We start from the raw sequence: 19,686 nt of genomic DNA on the forward strand, positions 1-19,686 counted from the left end.
TAGGCTGTGCAAGGAGATGTTGCTATGGAAACATTGACGTCCTCTCTAGCTTTTCTGTACTTAATAACATAGCATTCAGCATGTTTATCTCCTGTATACTTGCTGATGGAAGAAGAAAACCTCTTTGCAACATTAACTTAAAAAAGAAAAAAAAGGAAATAAAGCCCATATATTGACCTTCCATCTTAACAAAAGAGGCAGGTGAATGGAGGAGTATTAGTTTTCCACCTCCTGGTGCTGCTGTTTGGCTGGAGGTGGCTTTCTGCAGTGCTGCATTTATCAGGGCAGTTCATCACTTCCCAGCAAGGTCACTTTGGCCTCTATCCTGCAGTGAGCTCTGCATGAGCAGCTCCGTTTCTCTGGGGCTGGCCCCTTGCTTCTGGGTCATGATGTATCTTATCACAGGAGCTCTCTTTGCCGAGGTATGGTACCCAGGGCAGGAAAATAACATCCATGGTGCTAAAGCTGTTAACGTGTCAGCAGAAGTTCATTGACCATGCACACAAATTAATCTTCATTCAAATTAATCTTCATTCAGAACCCACCTTATTGTGCTGTAAATTCGATTTTCTTCAGAGCTGCCAGACTTCTCAGTCCCTAAGACACAAATATATCCTGTAATACTGGAAAGGAATGCTTTTTAGCCACTTCTGAGTTAATAGTGGGTAGCTAGTAGTTCCCTGCTTAGAAAATACTTGTAATTTTTTTTTGTACAAAAAATCCCAAGGAAGTATTACTTGGGCTTAAAGAACTGTCTTCTACCTCAGTCAAAAACTCTAGCCACAAAGGAGAAACCTCTGGTGAAATATGTGCAAATGCAGAGAGGTGATTTGTAAAAAAATTGGGGATGTAGCTCATGGAATTGTTTAACAACAGTAATTCTGCAGTCCTTCAGGAAACAGGGAAAAATATGCTGTTCACTAAATGGCTGACTTCTGGTTACTTGATTTCACTTTTTGGATTGGGGGTTTGTTAAAAAATTTCTGTCCGGAACTTGAAACATAGGCAAATTTCCACATACGTTCAGACACAAAATGGAAATCAGGCAGCGAGGAGACAGGCAGATCTGGGTTAAGTTCCTCATTGCGTATTTCATTTTTGGTTGTGTGATTCTTGCTCACACATACCCAGAGTCCTTTCAGAGAGATCTATAATTATCTTTTCAAGATGAAGGATTGGGTGTGTATAGCATTTCTGTTTATTTAGCTACGATTATGGTTGTACAATCACCCTTTTCACTTAAAGGAGGGGCAAGCAGGCACAGCAGATGTGAGAGCTCTCCCTTAGCCAGTGAGGACATGGAGATGCTGTCCACCCATCCACCCAGCCAATCACCCACTTGGCTTCTTTAAAAGCTGCCGCATCTTCTAGATTTTGCTTAGAAGCAAGATCTGCCTGCTCCATTGTGTATTTATCAGAACAGTCATCTTAGATCGCTCAGTTGCTACTGTGGTGTTTTCTGGCATTGGAGGACATTTTTTCTCTGCCTCCTCCTTTTTAATGAATCATTCCAAAATCTGTGCTTGCTTCTACACAAAAAAAAACCCTGAACTAAACCAAAACAAAAAAACCCCAACAAACTAACACGGAGGAAAGATTGCCTTTTTCATTCAGCAGCTAGTGTCCAGTTTACAGATATAGAGTGACATACTTTGCTTTGTAGTGGCGATGGTAACATCAGACTGCTAAAAGTAGAAACTGGGTCATGCCTGTCCTCACAATTTATCAGTCGTTTAATAAGTTCCAGGCAGTTACACCTGAGCAAATTCAGTGAAGGCCATGGCTTTACACAAATATTACCAGGCCCTAACTGGAAAATAGTGGAGCCTTTTGCAGAAGTAGCCGAGAGCAATTTGACCTGCAGGATGATGATGTTTGAACAAGCAAGGACCCACTGCAGCTCTCAGAGCTGATGCATACTGCAAGGTTGGCAACGTGGAAAAGCAACTGCTTGAGGCTGGATAGCTCTGGCACAGTGAGGAAGCACTCAGGTACCCATCCATCCAGCTCATCGCAGCTGGCCAATGCTTGTCTGACCTGAGTGAAATGATGAAGGGATTGAAACCAGCAGAAAACTGTTGACCCCTGTGAGTTTCCTGCTGGGTCTGCTGGCTGAGCTGGCTCACTGAGGGCCAGACCCACTGGTGGGACTGTGTAGCCAGGAATAGGGTGGGGGAAGGCGGCTGCCTTCTTTCCTAGCAGCAAATTGATTTAGATCAGATAAAACATAATGTGAAACTGCACTTTAAAAACTTTCCAAGGTGACCCTGCCCTTTACAGCTGCAAGGCTATGTAGGTGATCCATTAATGCTCACATCAGTCTGAGTAATATCTGCACAGAGAAGAGAGAAGCAACTGTGTCAGCGTGAAACTGCATGGTAGGAGAGGAAGTTCTCACTTCTCAGCTGGGGAAATTTCCAACTTCATTTTCAGCTCTTGCTTATGTTCAGGGCACTGGTTAGACTCAAGCTCTCAGCTGCTCAGCAGCACAGCTCTCCAGCACAGCTCTGCACGAACCACTCTTGGTCAATACTGTGCCACGGCTGCTTTGAGGCCTGCAGGTTCAGGTCAGAGATGCAGGCACCCTGATGCACTCAAATACACAGCTCACACCCCAAAGCAGCCACAATCTAAGTGCTGCATGTGTGGGGCAGGCAGGGAGGGAAGGAGATGCTCTCTTGGGCTGATACGTTATCTGAGGGAGCAGGAGGCCATGGCTGCCCGCCACCTCAGCACTTCAGGGGAGTCAGACCAGCATCTCAGCCTGAGCAGCAGGTCCAGGCCTGACCTTGGCAAAACTCTGTGTAGAAAACAAACGGGGCCGTTGGAAATTAAAGGAGGAGAGCGCTTCGAAAGGGACAAGTCAGCGCAGGCTGCGGTGATAGGCACAGCCACCGCTCCCCCCTCCCCCCGCGGGCGCCATTTCCCTGCTCAGGTGCTCCTTGTCGCCCCTTCCCCCCCGCCCAGCTTCCCCTCAGCATCTGGCCGCCTTCGGGCCCTGGCCAATGACAGCTCACGATAGACGAGAACAGCTCCCCTCCAGCCAATGAGCGACCCCCTTCCCACGTGGCGGTTGGTGCGGTGCCTCCTCTGCGAGCACCCTGGCTTTGTTGGCGGTTAAACTCCCCTCCCCCTCCCTTTCCCGCGCGCGGGGGAGCGTCCTCAGCTGCTCCGATCACGTGATGTGGCCTCGCCTGCCGACGAGACGGTCGGCGGCGGACGTACACCATATAGTCCCTCCCCCTCCGCACCATCGTGGAGCAGTGGCTTTTGTCGGTGGTTCCTGCGATTAATCCGTAGCAAAATGAAAGGAGAAAATCTCAGAAAGATATGCTACAGGCCGGCGGGCGCTAGCGGGAGGCAGGTGGCTCTTGGCGGAAGGACACCTCACAGCCGGATCTTGTTTTGCTTAAGGCGAATGCTATATAAAGGGGGCGCGCGGGCGCTGCCACCTCATTGTGTCCCTGTTGCTAGAAGGAGCCTCAGAGCTGGTGTCTGTGTGGGTAGCGGACCGGAGCAGCCTCCCGTCCCCTGGCCGCCATGGCTATTTAAGGGCGGCAGGGCCAGCGGCGGCATCGGCCAGTGCAGCAGGCGCAGCAGCAGCGGCGGCGGCCTCGGCACATCCCCGGCATCTGCAACCATGGCGTGAGTATTGTGTGTGAGGGACGGGTGTGCCTTCTCCTCTGCGTTGTTAGTCGCCTCCTCCTGCCCTTTCAGTGGGCTTCGGGGCCGGGTTTGTCACCCGAATGGTAATGGAAGGTATATCGCAGGAAAAGTACCTGGGTAATAAGATGGCGAGGGGCGGCCATCCTTGTGTCGGTTTAGCCTCCGCGGGGGGGATGGGGTGTCAGAAATGGCAGGAAATGCCATTTTGGAAGAAGAACAAATTTTCCGCGTCTTGCATCTTTCAAGAAAAGTCCATTCCCAAAAGCGTGGGATTTTTCCCTTTTATGGGGGTTTCGTGGGTGTATAATTTCAAGGGAGTAAGATCAGTACATCTCTAGGGAGAGTTTCTTCACCCCGCGTGGCGGAATTAAGCGAGGGGGGGAAATAGGGCGTTGGAGGCATCGGGGTGCTGAGAGTGTAAGTACCTCTTGGTCTGTCGTCCCAAGTAGATAAACAGGGGCTGTTCATCTGCCAGCAGCACTGTAATCCTTTAATACCGTAGCGTTAAGCCTGCCCTGATTGCCTGGAGGGGTTTCCTAATTCTCTGTAGAAGGTGCCGCTCCATTGGGTTTCTCACACAAACACCCTGTTCTGTAAGAAGGGTTATCTCAGGCGGGTCCGTTGTCGTCCTCTCCCGCCCCGCATCCTGGCTGTCGAGCTGGGCTCAGCCCTGCAGAGCCCGGGGGCGCCCGCTGCCGCGGATCCGGTGGAAACGTGGCAAGACACAAAATGGCGGCCGCTGCTGCCGGGGTGGGGAGAGGGACGCGGCAGGATCGCGAAATGGCTGCGGCTGCTGACGTGGGCGTGAGTCACGGCAGCGGGTGGGTGGGGCCCGGCGGGAGCCGTGCCCAAATTTGGGCACGAGGAAGCCGGGCGGCCCTCGGTGGATCCTGCGGCAGGCTCTGGCCAGCCTTCAGCAAGAAATGAAAAGTGTGAAGATGTTACATTGCAGGCAAACAGCAGTCCTGAAAATGGAGAAGTCATACAGGTAGCACCATACTTCCTAAAGTGGCATTGCTTTTAAAAGAGCTATGCCGGTCAAACAAGTACTGACGAATTAAAGTTCTCTTCGCAGGTTTTTCAAGGCACCGCACAGCAGCATTGCTGTAGTCGACAAAAAGACCCTCTACTTGTCTACATCCTTCGACATCAAAGCATTAAAAACTGACGAAGATGAGCCTCTTGAACAACGAGATGCTGTTGGGGGATTTATTCCCCTTCAGCCAGCCGTGTTCGGTGGCTGAGGAAAGTCTGGGACTCCTAGATGACTACCTGGAGGTGGCCGAGCCCCTCAGTTCGCATGGGTTCTCCAGCGACAAGGCTAAGGCAGTCTCCTCCAATTGGCTTGCTGTGGACAGTTTAGGCAACACCATAGATAGCAGCCAGGGTAAGGTATTATTTATTCACATAAAGTACATAACTTAGAATGGCACAAAGTATATTTAGTAATGTTCTGATTAAAAACTAAGTTTTTCATAAATGTGACGGCAGCCTTACAAGCATGCTTCTGCTTAGGAAGTGTGTGTACTACACTGCTGACACAATACAGAATTGCTGGTTACTGGAGTAGCATATGGTAAAGTGACACTTCTGTTGTCTTTTTAATAACATACCAGCTGTTACGGTACCACTCCCTGGCGGAGGTCACAAGAAACAAGCATGCCTGTATGTTTTGAATGGCCCCAGATTCTTTTGGTGTTGGAGTAAGAGGGATGGAATGTCAGAACAGCTGATGGCTTACGTTGTACCCTGCAGTATTCAGCAGCAAAATGGCAGGGGATTTTTTCTGATGGTTGAATTTTTTCATACCAGTATAAGAGATAGGGAAGATGTTAACTCAAGCTTCTGAAAAACAGTCTAAAACCTCATCTTTTGTCTTGGTTGCTGGTTTATTGAAATGGTAATTCTTTTACTGTGCAGAGGATGCCTTCTCTGGCATGGAGTGGATGGTGGAGAAGATGGATCTGAAGGAATTTGATTTTGATGCCCTGTTAGGTATGGAACATCTGGAAGCCACCGTCTCACCAGACGAGCTGATGGCCACGTTGGAAGACACGTGTGATCTCCTATTTAACCCTCCCATCCAAGAATTTCACAAGGAACCTCCACTGATAACTGACCTAATCACCCACCTGCCCGAATCTCCAATTGGAACAGATCCAATGGCCCCATTGGCTTCCCTTTGGTCTTTTCCCCTCTCCCCAGGGTCTCTGACTTCCACTCCAGACCATTCATTTAGTTTAGAGCTAGGTAGTGAAGTGGATGTTTTGGAAGGAGAAAGAAAACAGGAGGGCCCCACCTTTGTGGTAGTGATCACCAAGTCCGAGAAAGAGGAGGAGAACCATTCTGATGATAGTGGAATATGCATGAGCCCAGACTCCTACCTGGGAACACCCCAACATAGTCCTACCAATTCAGTTGGATCCCCCAATGACAGCCAGTTCCCTGCAGATGCCACCTGTGGCTCTGTGCGGACCAAACCATATGATCATCCTGCAGAGAAGGTAGTGTCAGCAAAGATGAAAGGAGAAAAGAAAATAGATAAGAAACTGAAAAAGATGGAGCAGAATAAGACAGCTGCCACACGTTACCGGCAGAAGAAGAGGGCAGAACAGGAGGCACTGTCAGGGGAGTGCAGAGAGTTGGAGCAGAAGAATCAGGCCCTGAAGGAGAAAGCAGATTCCCTTAGTAAGGAAATTCAGTACTTAAAAGATCTGATTGAAGAGGTCCGCAAGGCCAAGGGCAAAAGAGCTAGAGTCACTGAGTAGGGTAGTCAGTGTTTTTTGTGTGCGTGTATATAAGCTTGCTGCTAAAGCTGTGTATTGCTGTCTTAATAAATTATTTTATAGTAAACTTGAAATTCTGGTCTGTGATAACTGGGTACGTGTAAAACAAGGGTAACTTGCACCACACTCACGTGTAAATATAAACTCCATGAAGTACAGGGTTTTGAGGAAAAGTGATGCAGTATGCCATGGGGCAGTGGGTACACGGAGTTCACAGAAAGCGCTTTCAATCTGGTCAGTCCAGTGACCTGAGTTGCTCATCACCCACTATGATTTACATCCGTCTGGTAATAAATACATATGTACTAAAGTGTAGGGTGGTCATACTGAGGTGCCTTAAGTTTCTTTTTTTAGTAGCAAAGACAATCCAATTTGAGAAACTTAATGAGGTCTATAGACTAAGATGAGGTGATACAAAATACTGAAGGTTAGTACAAGTGTATTGGAGGGTTTTGACTTGGCAGGCCTGGACATTCTGGACATTGAGAGGTGAATGGTCCAGGGTATAAAGAAAAACCCTGGTTGTGAACGTAAGTTTAAGAAATGAGCAGCTTGCTTGGAGATGAGTCCAGAGCAAGCAATGGGGGAGTGTTCAACTGGTGCTCTTGCTTTCTCATGTCCCCAAATGCCCAAAGCACAGCAGGAGGTGTGATTCCTGGCCCAAGCTGGCGGGGCTGGGGCAGGGGCTGCTCACTGGTGTGTTAGCTGGGCCAAATGGGTGGGGTTACTCCTGGTGCTCTCAAGGATACGGCATTTGTGCACTGAAGTGTGAAAAGCTTTAAGGCTTCTTCAGAGAGCCACTGAAGGGTCAAATTTTAAGGTGTAACCATAAACTTACACTGAGGGAACAGATGTGTTGGTCCATAAAGCTAGTTCGGCGCCAGTCCTGAGGCAGCCGCATGGCTGGCAAGGTGAGTGCTGGTGTGCTGGGGAGAGGGAGCTTGTTGACAGGGAGCTGCAGCCGGGCTCCTGGGGCTAGCGTTTCTCAGTGGGGCTGCAGTAGGCAAGTTAATGAGCTGCTGCTGGAGCGTGGCAACAGAAAAGATGCAACGGGGAAAGAAAAACTCAACCCTGCTGTGGTGGTGTCTGTCTATTACACACTGCAGAGAACTCGAACACAAAGGTGACAGACAGGAGCCTGTGCAGCAGGGTGGTTTCTGCCTGTAGATATTAATTAGTGCCTTTCTACTAGTGGCCACTCAATACAAGGAATTTTTTGGTTTTTTGTGGTTAGTTCTAGTTTTGTGAGGTTCTGAACATGAGTGAAGTTCCACATCCAGTGTGGCCGTACTCTGCTAATAGAAGCTTCAGGATTTGGGATGTGCCATTTTTAATCATGTCGTGTGTGATTTTTTTTTTCGGGGGAGGGGTAGGGGGGCACTAATACCCAGATTTAGCAGCACCTAATCCCTGCTTGGCCTGCTGGAGCCAGCTTTGGCATGTGTACGTGTGTACCCCGAGGAGTTAAGATTCCTTCTCACTTGCACTGGCACGACCCAGTAAGCTGCCCAGCTCAGGCACCTGCACCATCCCAGCCTGGCTGGTGCACACACGCAGCATGGTGGCTTCAGGACTGCCCTTAACCACCACTGGGCTCCAGCCAGCGCTGGAGCATGGAGGGAAAAGGTCCCTAACGTTTAAAATAGAAGATTGTCCAATTGGAGCCTTGTGGGAGTCCAGGTTTCTGCCACTTAAGCTCCTTATGTCGTCAAGTTAGGGCTGCAGTCCTCCAGCCCTATTCACTGCCCAAGCCATTAATGCTGATGTGTCACATGGGAGAACAGCTGTGTGCTCTTCGACCTGCTGTGTGAAGGCTCCTCCAGCAGGCAGATGAAGTAGGTAACTGCTGGCAGCGGGCAGCTGCTTGCTGGTGGCAAGGGCTGAGTGGGCCAGGCTGTCGGTGGGGACTTGACCTGTCTGTGCTTACAGCTGGTGCATGGGTTTCATGGATGCCATTTAAATTACAGCAAAAAGAATCCCTGTCAGGAGTTAGGGCTCATGCCACATAGAAAGTGGTGTGGGTGACTAAGACCCTCACCTTGGGTTTCATGAGCCAGTGAGTTCCCTGTTGTATGAGTAGTCTCAGCCTGGACTCTTCATCTTCAGGGGAGCATCTGCCCATTTCTCACCTCTGGGGCAAGTGCTCTGACCACTATGTGCTATACAAATGTGAAGTGCTGCAAATTGGCAAGCACATCGAGGTCCTGCTTTAAGTGCTGCTTTGCTCTCCAGAGCTTACTGGTGACTGCATGCAGGGACGAGGGACTGTTCTGTTTTGGGAGGTAAAGCAACCTAATAGGTTTCTTTCAGATCAGCTGGACCTGCAAGGCTGGGAACAGGGATAGTTAGAGGCAGGAAAGCCCAATGAGCGGGACAGTCTTGCCCTTGATGGGTCAAATCTGCATGTATTCGTGCTTAGTCTCAGCTGAGCCACAGAAAACATGGTAACCGGTATAAGTGTATGAGCAAGTGGCTTCCCTGAGCAGGGCAAACCCCTCCCTCTCCTCCCCACACTGATACCCCTTTCCAAACATGAGGCAACCACAGCTGCGCCCCTTAGAGCCATTGCAATTTATGCTTAAACCTGGCGGCAGCCCCGGCTGTGTGGGCCGTGGGTGTATTTTGCAGCCCTTACTCAGCTCACCCAAAGCCTGGAAAGATTGTCAGCACATTTATCCTCCATCCTACTCCATGGCAGGGCCATCTGTGAGCCACCCTTGACTAAAACTGATTTTTCTCTTGAGTCCATGCTTTGCAGGCAGATGAGGCAGTGTCTGTGCTGGCCAGTAAATACATGATTCTGGTTTCTACAGCCCTCCAGAGAGTATGTAGCTCCAATTTACCAAATCACTCTCACTCCAGGGAAGGAAGATCAGAGCTGGAACAGAAGACAAGGAATGCATGACACATCTGTGCTGCTTTGCTCCCTGCCCTGTACCATGTGTGCATTTTATAGAACTCCTTGCAGGACAATCAGAAACCTGCCCTTAAAGAGTGGTTGGCATCGTTACTGTTTGCCGAGGCTCTGAGCTTCCAGCTTTGCAAAGGCAGCCAGTATGGCAACCTTATGCAATGCCTGCTTGAAATGATGCCATGTTTCCCTACTTAGTAACTTAGTTAAGATTTTATACTGGCTAGAGATTAGGGCTGACTCTTTCTCCGTGTTTTTCATTTAGCCTTTTCCTCCACGCTTGTGTTAGGTACAGCCAGCATCACGCCACTTGGCTGTGCAGACTAGCAGCTTGCCCAGCCTGCCGCAGGGACACAGAGGACACTGTCACATTACAAACCCCAGCCCATGGGAGAGCATCTGATAGCTTCCTGCCTGGTGACTGATTCTACATTTTGCAAACTGCAGGAGCTGTCTTCTTTTTCTCACAGCCTCTCAGAACAAATGTGCTTCAATCATATCCTTGTGGCTTGCATACAGTGTGATACCATGTCCGGAAATAGATTGGAGTGCATGAAATGCAGGCTTTACCTACCCCCAGAGGAGCCCAGTTCTTCTACATACTTGGAAACAGCAGAATTCCCCCAGTCAACATTATATAAAAGCTATTTGAATCTGAAGCTGGCACAGCTGATGGGATTTCTGTCTTGGTTATTTTTTTCTCTGAATTAAGGGCAGTGAAGTGGACTTCACATGCATAGCACGCATGACCTTCAGGCTGCTGGTCCCTTAACTGATTTTGTACTACATGGTAAACCAGAGTCCAGTATTCTCGGTATTCTGGGCTGCATTAAAAGGATTGTGGCCAGCAGGTCGAGGGAGGTTATCCTCCCCCTCTATTCTGCCCTAGTGAGACCACATTTGGAGTACTGAGTCCAGTTTTGGGTCCCCCAGTTTAAGAAGGACAGGGAACTGCTTGAGCAAGTCCAGTGGAGAGCTACGAAGATGATCAGGGGTCTGGAGCATCTCCCTTATGAGGAAAGGCTGAAAGATGGGTTTGTTCAGCCTGGAAAAGAGAAGACTGAGGGGGGATCTCATCAATACTTAAAAATATCTAAAGGGTGAGTGTCAGGATGATGGGACTGGACCCATTTCAGTAGTGCCCAATGACAGGACAAGGGGCAATGGGCACAAGTTGGAACACAGGAAGTTCCACTTAAATATGAGAAAAAACTTCTTTACTGTGGGGGTGACAGGGCACTGGAACAGGCTGCCCAGAGAGGTTGTGGAGTCTCTTTCCATGGAGATATTCTAAACCCGCCTGGACATGGTCCTGTGCACTCTTCTGTAAGTGGACCTGCTGAAGCAGGGGGTTTGGACGAGGTGATCTCTAGATGTCCATTCCAACCCCTACCATTCTGTGATTCTGTGATTACACACACAGAGCCAAACAACCCTCAATGGTACACTGCCTGCAAAACTGCTCTGACAAGATATGGCCTCTTCTCATGAGCTTGTGTCTGCTGTTACCACAATATGGTATGGACAGAATGGTGAGGGGCTGTGAGGTGCTCACAGCTCCAGGCGAGATGCTGTCCCCACACAGGAGTGACAGTGAGCTCTCTGTGTTGGCCATTTGCTCATCATTTGTCCATCCCACTGTGTTTAACAAGGCTGACCAGTGATGGCCCTTTTTCCCTGCACAACCGAGGGCTGGGCCTTCCATGAGCCCCTAGCTCCCCCAGTGGTGTGGTGGCCGTGTCACAGCAGGTAGAATGTTGGTGGTGCCGTGTCACAGGGCGGTGACATGGCAACCCAGGATGGGTATGAAAAGGGCTGCGCGGTGAGCTGGCAGAGGCTGGAGGTGAGCAGCTGGGTGAGTGAGGGCTGAGGCGACAGGGCAGGGAGGAGGGCAGGGAGTGGAGGGCACGGCTGCTGGGCAGGGAGGCAGAGGTTGCCCATGGCACAACAGATGGTGGCTGCTCCTCCTCTGTATTCCAGAGCAAGAAGGTCACATCACGGTGAACTGCTGCCCTCAGAAAAACAGAAAGACAGATTCACTACATTCTAGTAGGACACTGACACAAAGTTAAGGCATCAGGAGCCTGGCCGAGCCCTGGGCTGGGGTTGCCCCTGGTGAGCCAGGGTGGCCACCGCTTTTCTTGTTATCCTGCCTTTTACAGCCACAGGCCCAGACGGGGACAGGACCTGACCATTGTGCCGTTCTGTCCTTGGCCACACATGAGACGGATTTGCTATTTTCTGCGTGGACACTGACACAAAGTTAAGGCATCGGGAGCCTGGCCGAGCCCTGGGCTGGGGTTGCCCCTGGTGAGCCAGGGTGGCCGCCACTTTTCCTGTTATCCTGCCTTTTACAGCTGCAGGCCCAGACAGCGACAGGACCTGACCGTGGTATAATCCTATCCTTGGCCACACAGAGAGACATATTTGCTACTGTCTACAAGGACACAGATGCTGAGTTAAGGCATCAGGAGCCTGGCCGAGCCCTGGGCTGGGGTTGCCCCTGGTGAGCCAGGGTGGCTACTGCTTTTCTTGTTATCCTGCCTTTTACAGCCACAGGCCCAGACGGGGACAGGACCCGACCATTGTGCCGTTCTGTCATTGGCCACACATGAGGCAGATTTGCTATTTTCTGCGTGGACACAGACACAAAGTTAAGGCATCGGGAGCCTGGCCGAGCCCTGGGCTGGGGTTGCTCCTGATGAGCCAGGGTGGCCGCCTCTTTTCTTGTTATCCTGCCTTTTACAGCTGCAGGTCCAAACAGGGACAGGACCCGACCATTGTGCCGTTCTGTCCTTGGCCACACATGAGACGGATTTGCTATTTTCTGCGTGGACACTGACACAAAGTTAAGGCATCTGGAGCCTGGCAGAGCCCTGGGCTGGGGTTGCTCCTGATGAGCCAGGGTGGCCGCCACTTTTCTTGTTATCCTGCCTTTTACAGCCACAGGCCCAGACGGGGACAGGACCCGACCATGGTGCCGTTCTGTCCTTGGCCACACATGAGACGGATTTGCTACTTTCTGCGTGGACACTGACACAAAGTTAAGGCATCAGGAGCCTGGCCGAGCCCTGGGCTGGGGTTGCTCCTGATGAGCCAGGGTGGCCACCGCTTTTCTTGTTATCCTGTCTTTTACAGCTGCAGGCGCAAACTGGGACAGGACCTGACCGTGGTTTAATCCTGTCCTTGGCCACACATGAGGCAGATTTGCTATTTTCTGCGTGGACACTGACACAAAGTTAAGGCATCAGGAGCCTGGCAGAGCCCTGGGCTGGGGTTGCTCCTGATGAGCCAGGGTGGCCGCCGCTTTTCTTGTTATCCTGCCTTTTACAGCCACAGGCCCAGATGGGGACAGGACCTGACCGTGGTTTAATCCTGTCCTTGGCCACACAGAGAGACATATTTGCTACTGTCTACAAGGACACAGATGCTGAGTTAATGTATCAGAAGCCTGGCCGAGCCCTGGGGTGGGGTTGCTCCTGATGAGCCAGGGTGGCCACCGCTTTTCTTGTTATCCTGCCTTTTACAGCCACAGGCCCAGACGGGGACAGGACCTGACCGTGGTATAATCCTGTCCTTGGCCACACATGAGACGGATTTGCTACTTTCTGCATGGACACTGACACAAAGTTAAGGCATCAGAAGCCTGGCAGAGCCCTGGGCTGGGGTTGCTCCTGATGAGCCAGGGTGGCCGCCGCTTTTCTTGTTATCCTGCCTTTTACAGCTGCAGGCCCAGACGGGGACAGGACCTGACCGTGCCAGAATCCTGCCCTTGGCCACACAGAGAGACATATTTGCTACTGTCTACAAGGACACAGATGCTGAGTTAAGGCATCAGGAGCCTGGCCGAGCCCTGGGCTGGGGTTGCCCCTGGTGAGCCAGGGTGGCCGCTGCTTTTCTTGTTATCCTGCCTTTTACAGCCACAGGCCCAGACGGGGACAGGACCTGACCATGGTGCCGTTCTGTCCTTGGCCACACATGAGGCAGATTTGCTATTTTCTGCGTGGACACTGACACAAAGTTAAGGCATCGGGAGCCTGGCCGAGCCCTGGGCTGGGGTTGCCCCTGGTGAGCCAGGGTGGCCGCCACTTTTCTTGTTATCCTGCCTTTTACAGCCACAGGCCCAGACGGGGACAGGACCTGACCGTGGTATAATCCTATCCTTGGCCACACAGAGAGACATATTTGCTACTGTCTACAAGGACACAGATGCTGAGTTAAGGCATCAGGAGCCTGGCCGAGCCCTGGGCTGGGGTTGCCCCTGGTGAGCCAGGGTGGCTACCGCTTTTCTTGTTATCCTGCCTTTTACAGCCACAGGCCCAGACGGGGACAGGACCTGACCGTGGTATAATCCTGTCCTTGGCCACACATGAGACGGATTTGCTACTTTCTGCATGGACACTGACACAAAGTTAAGGCATCAGAAGCCTGGCCGAGCCCTGGGGTGGGGTTGCTCCAGATGAGCCAGGGTGGCTACCGCTTTTCTTGTTATCCTGCCTTTTACAGCTGCAGGCCCAAACAGGGACAGGACCTGACCGTGGTTTAATCCTGCCCTTGGCCACACATGAGACGGATTTGCTACTTTCTGCGTGGACACTGACACAAAGTTAAGGCATCAGGAGCCTGGCCGAGCCCTGGGCTGGGGTTGCTCCTGATGAGCCAGGGTGGCCGCTGCTTTTCTTGTTATCCTGCCTTTTACAGCCACAGGCCCAGACGGGGACAGGACATGACTGTGCCAGAATCCTGCCCTTGGCCACACAGAGAGACATATTTGCTACTGTCTACAAGGACACAGATGCTGAGTTAAGGCATCAGGAGCCTGGCCGAGCCCTGGGCTGGGGTTGCCCCTGGTGAGCCAGGGTGGCCGCTGCTTTTCTTGTTATCCTGCCTTTTACAGCCACAGGCCCAGACGGGGACAGGACCCGACCATGGTGCCGTTCTGTCCTTGGTCACACATGAGGCAGATTTGCTATTTTCTGTGTGCACACTGACACAAAGTTAAGGCATCGGGAGCCTGGCCGAGCCCTGGGGTGGGGTTGCCCCTGGTGAGCCAGGGTGGCTACCGCTTTTCTTGTTATCCTGCCTTTTACAGCTGCAGGCCCAGACGGCGACAGGACCTGACCGTGGTATAATCCTATCCTTGGCCTCACAGAGAGACATATTTGCTACTGTCTACAAGGACACAGATGCTGAGTTAAGGCATCGGGAGCCTGGCTGAGCTCTGGGCTGGGGTTGCTCCTGATGAGCCAGGGTGGCCGCCGCTTTTCTTGTTATCCTGCCTTTTACAGCCACAGGCCCAGATGGGGACAGGACCTGACCGTGGTTTAATCCTGTCCTTGGCCACACAGAGAGACGTATTTGCTACTGTCTACAAGGACACAGATGCTGAGTTAATGTATCAGAAGCCTGGCCGAGCCCTGGGGTGGGGTTGCTCCTGATGAGCCAGGGTGGCCACCGCTTTTCTTGTTATCCTGCCTTTTACAGCCACAGGCCCAGACGGGGACAGGACCTGACTGTGCCAGAATCCTGCCCTCGGCCACACAGAGAGACATATTTGCTACTGTCTACAAGGACACAGATGCTGAGTTAAGGCATCTGGAGCCTGGCCGAGCCCTGGGCTGGGTTTGCTCCTGATGAGCCAGGATGGCCACCGCTTTTCTTGTTATCCTGCCTTTTACAGCTGCAGGCCCAGACGGGGACAGGACCTGACTATGGTATAATCCTGCCCTTGGCCACACAGAGAGACATATTTGCTACTGTCTACAAGGACACAGATGCTGAGTTAAGGCATCAGGAGCCTGGCCGAGCCCTGGGCTGGGGTTGCCCCTCGTGAGCCAGGGTGGCTACCGCTTTTCTTGTTATCCTGCCTTTTACAGCCACAGGCCCAGACGGGGACAGGACCTGACCATGGTGCCGTTCTGTCCTTGGCCACACATGAGGCAGATTTGCTATTTTCTGCGTGGACACTGACACAAAGTTAAGGCATCGGGAGCCTGGCCGAGCCCTGGGGTGGGGTTGCCCCTGGTGAGCCAGAGCCAGGGTGGCCGCCACTTTTCTTGTTATCCTGCCTTTTACAGCTGCAGGCCCAGACGGCGACAGGACCTGACCGTGGTATAATCCTATCCTTGGCCACACAGAGAGACATATTTGCTACTGTCTACAAGGACACAGATGCTGAGTTAAGGCATCAGGAGCCTGGCCGAGCCCTGGGGTGGGGTTGTTCCTGATGAGCCAGGATGGCCACCGCTTTTCTTGTAATCCTGCCTTTTACAGCTGCAGGCCCAGACGGCGACAGGACCCGACCATTGTGCCGTTCTATCCTTCGCCACACATAAGGCAGATTTGCTATTTTCTGCGTGGACACTGACACAAAGTTAAGGCATCGGGAGCCTGGCCGAGCCCTGGGGTGGGGTTGCCCCTGGTGAGCCAGGGTGGCCGCCACTTTTCTTGTTATCCTGCCTTTTACAGCTGCAGGCCCAGACGCGGACAGGACCTGACCGTGGCATAATCCTGTCCTTGGCCACACATGAGACGGATTTGCTACTTTCTGCATGGACACTGACACAAAGTTAAGGCATCGGGAGCCTGGCCGAGCCCTGGGCTGGGGTTGCCCCTGGTGAGCCAGGGTGGCCACCGCTTTTCTTGTTATCCTGCCTTTTACAGCCGCAGGCCCAGACGGGGACAGGACCTGACTGTGCCAGAATCCTGCCCTCAGCCACACAGAGAGATGTATTTGCTACTGTCTACAAGGACACAGATGCTGAGTTAAGGCATCTGGAGCCTGGCCGAGCCCTGGGCTGGGGTTGCCCCTGGTGAGCCAGGGTGGCTACCGCTTTTCTTGTTATCCTGCCTTTTACAGCCACAGGCCCAGACGGGGACAGGACCTGACCGTGGTATAATCCTGTCCTTGGCCACACATGAGACGGATTTGCTACTTTCTGCATGGACACTGACACAAAGTTAAGGCATCAGAAGCCTGGCAGAGCCCTGGGCTGGGGTTGCTCCTGATGAGCCAGGGTGGCTACCGCTTTTCTTGTTATCCTGTCTTTTACAGCCACAGGCCCAAACAGGGACAGGACCCGACCATTGTGCCGTTCTGTCCTTGGCCACACATGAGGCAGATTTGCTATTTTCTGCGTGGACACTGACACAAAGTTAAGGCATCTGGAGCCTGGCAGAGCCCTGGGCTGGGGTTGCTCCTGATGAGCCAGGGTGGCCACCGCTTTTCTTGTTATCCTGCCTTTTACAGCTGCAGGCCCAAACAGGGACAGGACCTGACCGTGGCATAATCCTGCCCTTGGCCACACAGAGAGACATATTTGCTACTGTCTACAAGAACACAGATGCTGAGTTAAGGCATCAGGAGCCTGGCCGAGCCCTGGGCTGGGGTTGCCCCTGGTGAGCCAGGGTGGCCGCCGCTTTTCTTGTTATCCTGCCTTTTACAGCCACAGGCCCAGATGGCGACAGGACCTGACCGTGGTATAATCCTATCCTTGGCCACACAGAGAGACATATTTGCTACTGTCTACAAGGACACAGATGCTGAGTTAATGTATCAGAAGCCTGGCCGAGCCCTGGGCTGGGGTTGCTCCTGATGAGCCAGGGTGGCCACCGCTTTTCTTGTTATCCTGCCTTTTACAGCCACAGGCCCAGACGGGGACAGGACCTGACCATGGTGCCGTTCTGTCCTTGGCCACACATGAGGCAGATTTGCTATTTTCTGCGTGGACACTGACACAAAGTTAAGGCATCGGAAGCCTGGCCGAGCCCTGGGCTGGGGTTGCTCCTGATGAGCCAGGGTGGCCACCGCTTTTCTTGGTATCCTGTCTTTTACAGCTGCAGGCGCAAACAGGGACAGGACCTGACCGTGGTTTAATCCTGTCCTTGGCCACACATGAGACGGATTTGCTATTTTCTGCGTGGACACTGACACAAAGTTAAGGCATCGGGAGCCTGGCCGAGCCCTGGGCTGGGGTTGCCCCTGGTGAGCCAGGGTGGCCGCCACTTTTCTTGTTATCCTGCCTTTTACAGCCACAGGCCCAGACGGGGACAGGACCTGACCGTGGTATAATCCTATCCTTGGCCACACAGAGAGACATATTTGCTACTGTCTACAAGGACACAGATGCTGAGTTAAGGCATCAGGAGCCTGGCCGAGCCCTGGGCTGGGGTTGCCCCTGGTGAGCCAGGGTGGCTACCGCTTTTATTGTTATCCTGCCTTTTACAGCCACAGGCCCAGACGGGGACAGGACCCGACCATTGTGCCGTTCTGTCATTGGCCACACATGAGGCAGATTTGCTATTTTCTGTGTGCACACTGACACAAAGTTAAGGCATCAGGAGCCTGGCCGAGCCCTGGGCTGGGGTTGCTCCTGATGAGCCAGGGTGGCTGCCGCTTTTCTTGTTATCCTGTCTTTTACAGCCACAGGCCCAGATGGGGACAGGACCTGTCCGTGGTTTAATCCTGTCCTTGGCCACACAGAGAGACGTATTTGCTACTGTCTACAAGGACACAGATGCTGAGTTAAGGCATCTGGAGCCTGGCAGAGCCCTGGGCTGGGGTTGCTCCTGATGAGCCAGGGTGGCCACCGCTTTTCTTGTTATCCTGCCTTTTACAGCCACAGGCCCAGACGGGGACAGGACCTGACCGTGGTTTAATCCTGTCCTTGGCCACACAGAGAGACGTATTTGCTACTGTCTACAAGGACACAGATGCTGAGTTAAGGCATCTGGAGCCTGGCCGAGCCCTGGGCTGGGGTTGCTCCTGGTGAGCCGGGATGGCCACCGCTTTTCTTGTTATCCTGCCTTTTACAGCCACAGGCCCAGACGGGGACAGGACCCGACCATTGTGCCGTTCTGTCCTTGGCCACACATGAGACGGATTTGCTATTTTCTGCGTGGACACTGACACAAAGTTAAGGCATCGGGAGCCTGGCTGAGCTCTGGGCTGGGGTTGCTCCTGATGAGCCAGGGTGGCCGCCGCTTTTCTTGTTATCCTGCCTTTTACAGCCACAGGCCCAGATGGGGACAGGACCTGACCGTGGTTTAATCCTGTCCTTGGCCACACAGAGAGACGTATTTGCTACTGTCTACAAGGACACAGATGCTGAGTTAATGTATCAGAAGCCTGGCCGAGCCCTGGGGTGGGGTTGCTCCTGATGAGCCAGGAAGGCCACCGCTTTTCTTGTTATCCTACCTTTTACAGCCACAGGCCCAGACGGGGACAGGACCAGACTGTGCCAGAATCCTGCCCTCGGCCACACAGAGAGACATATTTGCTACTGTCTACAAGGACACAGATGCTGAGTTAAGGCATCTGGAGCCTGGCCGAGCCCTGGGCTGGGTTTGCTCCTGATGAGCCAGGATGGCCACCGCTTTTCTTGTTATCCTGCCTTTTACAGCTGCAGGCCCAGACGGGGACAGGACCTGACCATGGTGCCGTTCTGTCCTTGGCCACACATGAGGCAGATTTGCTATTTTCTGCGTGGACACTGACACAAAGTTAAGGCATCGGGAGCCTGGCCGAGCCCTGGGGTGGGGTTGCCCCTGGTGAGCCAGAGCCAGGGTGGCCGCCACTTTTCTTGTTATCCTGCCTTTTACAGCTGCAGGCCCAGACGGCGACAGGACCTGACCGTGGTATAATCCTATCCTTGGCCACACAGAGAGACATATTTGCTACTGTCTACAAGGACACAGATGCTGAGTTAAGGCATCAGGAGCCTGGCCGAGCCCTGGGCTGGGGTTGCTCCTGATGAGCCAGGATGGCCACCGCTTTTCTTGTAATCCTGCCTTTTACAGCTGCAGGCCCAGACGGCGACAGGACCCAACCATTGTGCCGTTCTATCCTTGGCCACACATAAGGCAGATTTGCTATTTTCTGCGTGGACACTGACACAAAGTTAAGGCATCAGGAGCCTGGCCGAGCCCTGGGGTGGGGTTGCCCCTGGTGAGCCAGGGTGGCCGCCACTTTTCTTGTTATCCTGCCTTTTACAGCTGCAGGCCCAGACGCGGACAGGACCTGACCGTGGCATAATCCTGTCCTTGGCCACACATGAGACGGATTTGCTACTTTCTGCATGGACACTGACACAAAGTTAAGGCATCGGGAGCCTGGCCGAGCCCTGGGCTGGGGTTGCCCCTGGTGAGCCAGGGTGGCCACCGCTTTTCTTGTTATCCTGCCTTTTACAGCCACAGGCCCAGACGGGGACAGGACCTGACTGTGCCAGAATCCTGCCCTCAGCCACACAGAGAGACATATTTGCTACTGTCTACAAGGACACAGATGCTGAGTTAAGGCATCTGGAGCCTGGCCGAGCCCTGGGC

The 19,686-nt window shown here is 52.6% G+C and overlaps 1 protein-coding gene across 1 annotated transcript; it reads left to right on the plus strand.

Moving 5' to 3' along the window:
* The first annotated feature begins 3,207 nt into the window (after positions 1 to 3,207).
* On the plus strand, positions 3,208 to 6,526 carry ATF4 (activating transcription factor 4). The gene is made up of 3 exons (XM_075077642.1): positions 3,208 to 3,645; positions 4,742 to 5,053; positions 5,587 to 6,526. Exons 2-3 carry the CDS (start codon positions 4,840 to 4,842, stop codon positions 6,432 to 6,434), a joined length of 1,062 nt encoding a protein of 353 aa, XP_074933743.1. The 5' UTR covers positions 3,208 to 3,645; positions 4,742 to 4,839; the 3' UTR covers positions 6,435 to 6,526.
* Positions 6,527 to 19,686: the final 13,160 nt, after the last annotated feature.

This window comes from Phalacrocorax aristotelis, chromosome 1 (genome assembly GCF_949628215.1).
Source record: "Phalacrocorax aristotelis chromosome 1, bGulAri2.1, whole genome shotgun sequence".
In the NCBI taxonomy this organism is placed as follows: Eukaryota; Metazoa; Chordata; class Aves; order Suliformes; family Phalacrocoracidae; genus Phalacrocorax; species Phalacrocorax aristotelis.

Coding starts and splice junctions, on each gene's coding strand:
- ATF4 (XM_075077642.1), top strand. CDS start 4,840: ATGAGCCTCTTGAACAACGAGATGCTGTTGGGGGATTTATTCCCCTTC. Junction 5,054..5,586: donor CACCATAGATAGCAGCCAGG/GTAAGGTATTAT, acceptor TTTACTGTGCAG/AGGATGCCTTCTCTGGCATG.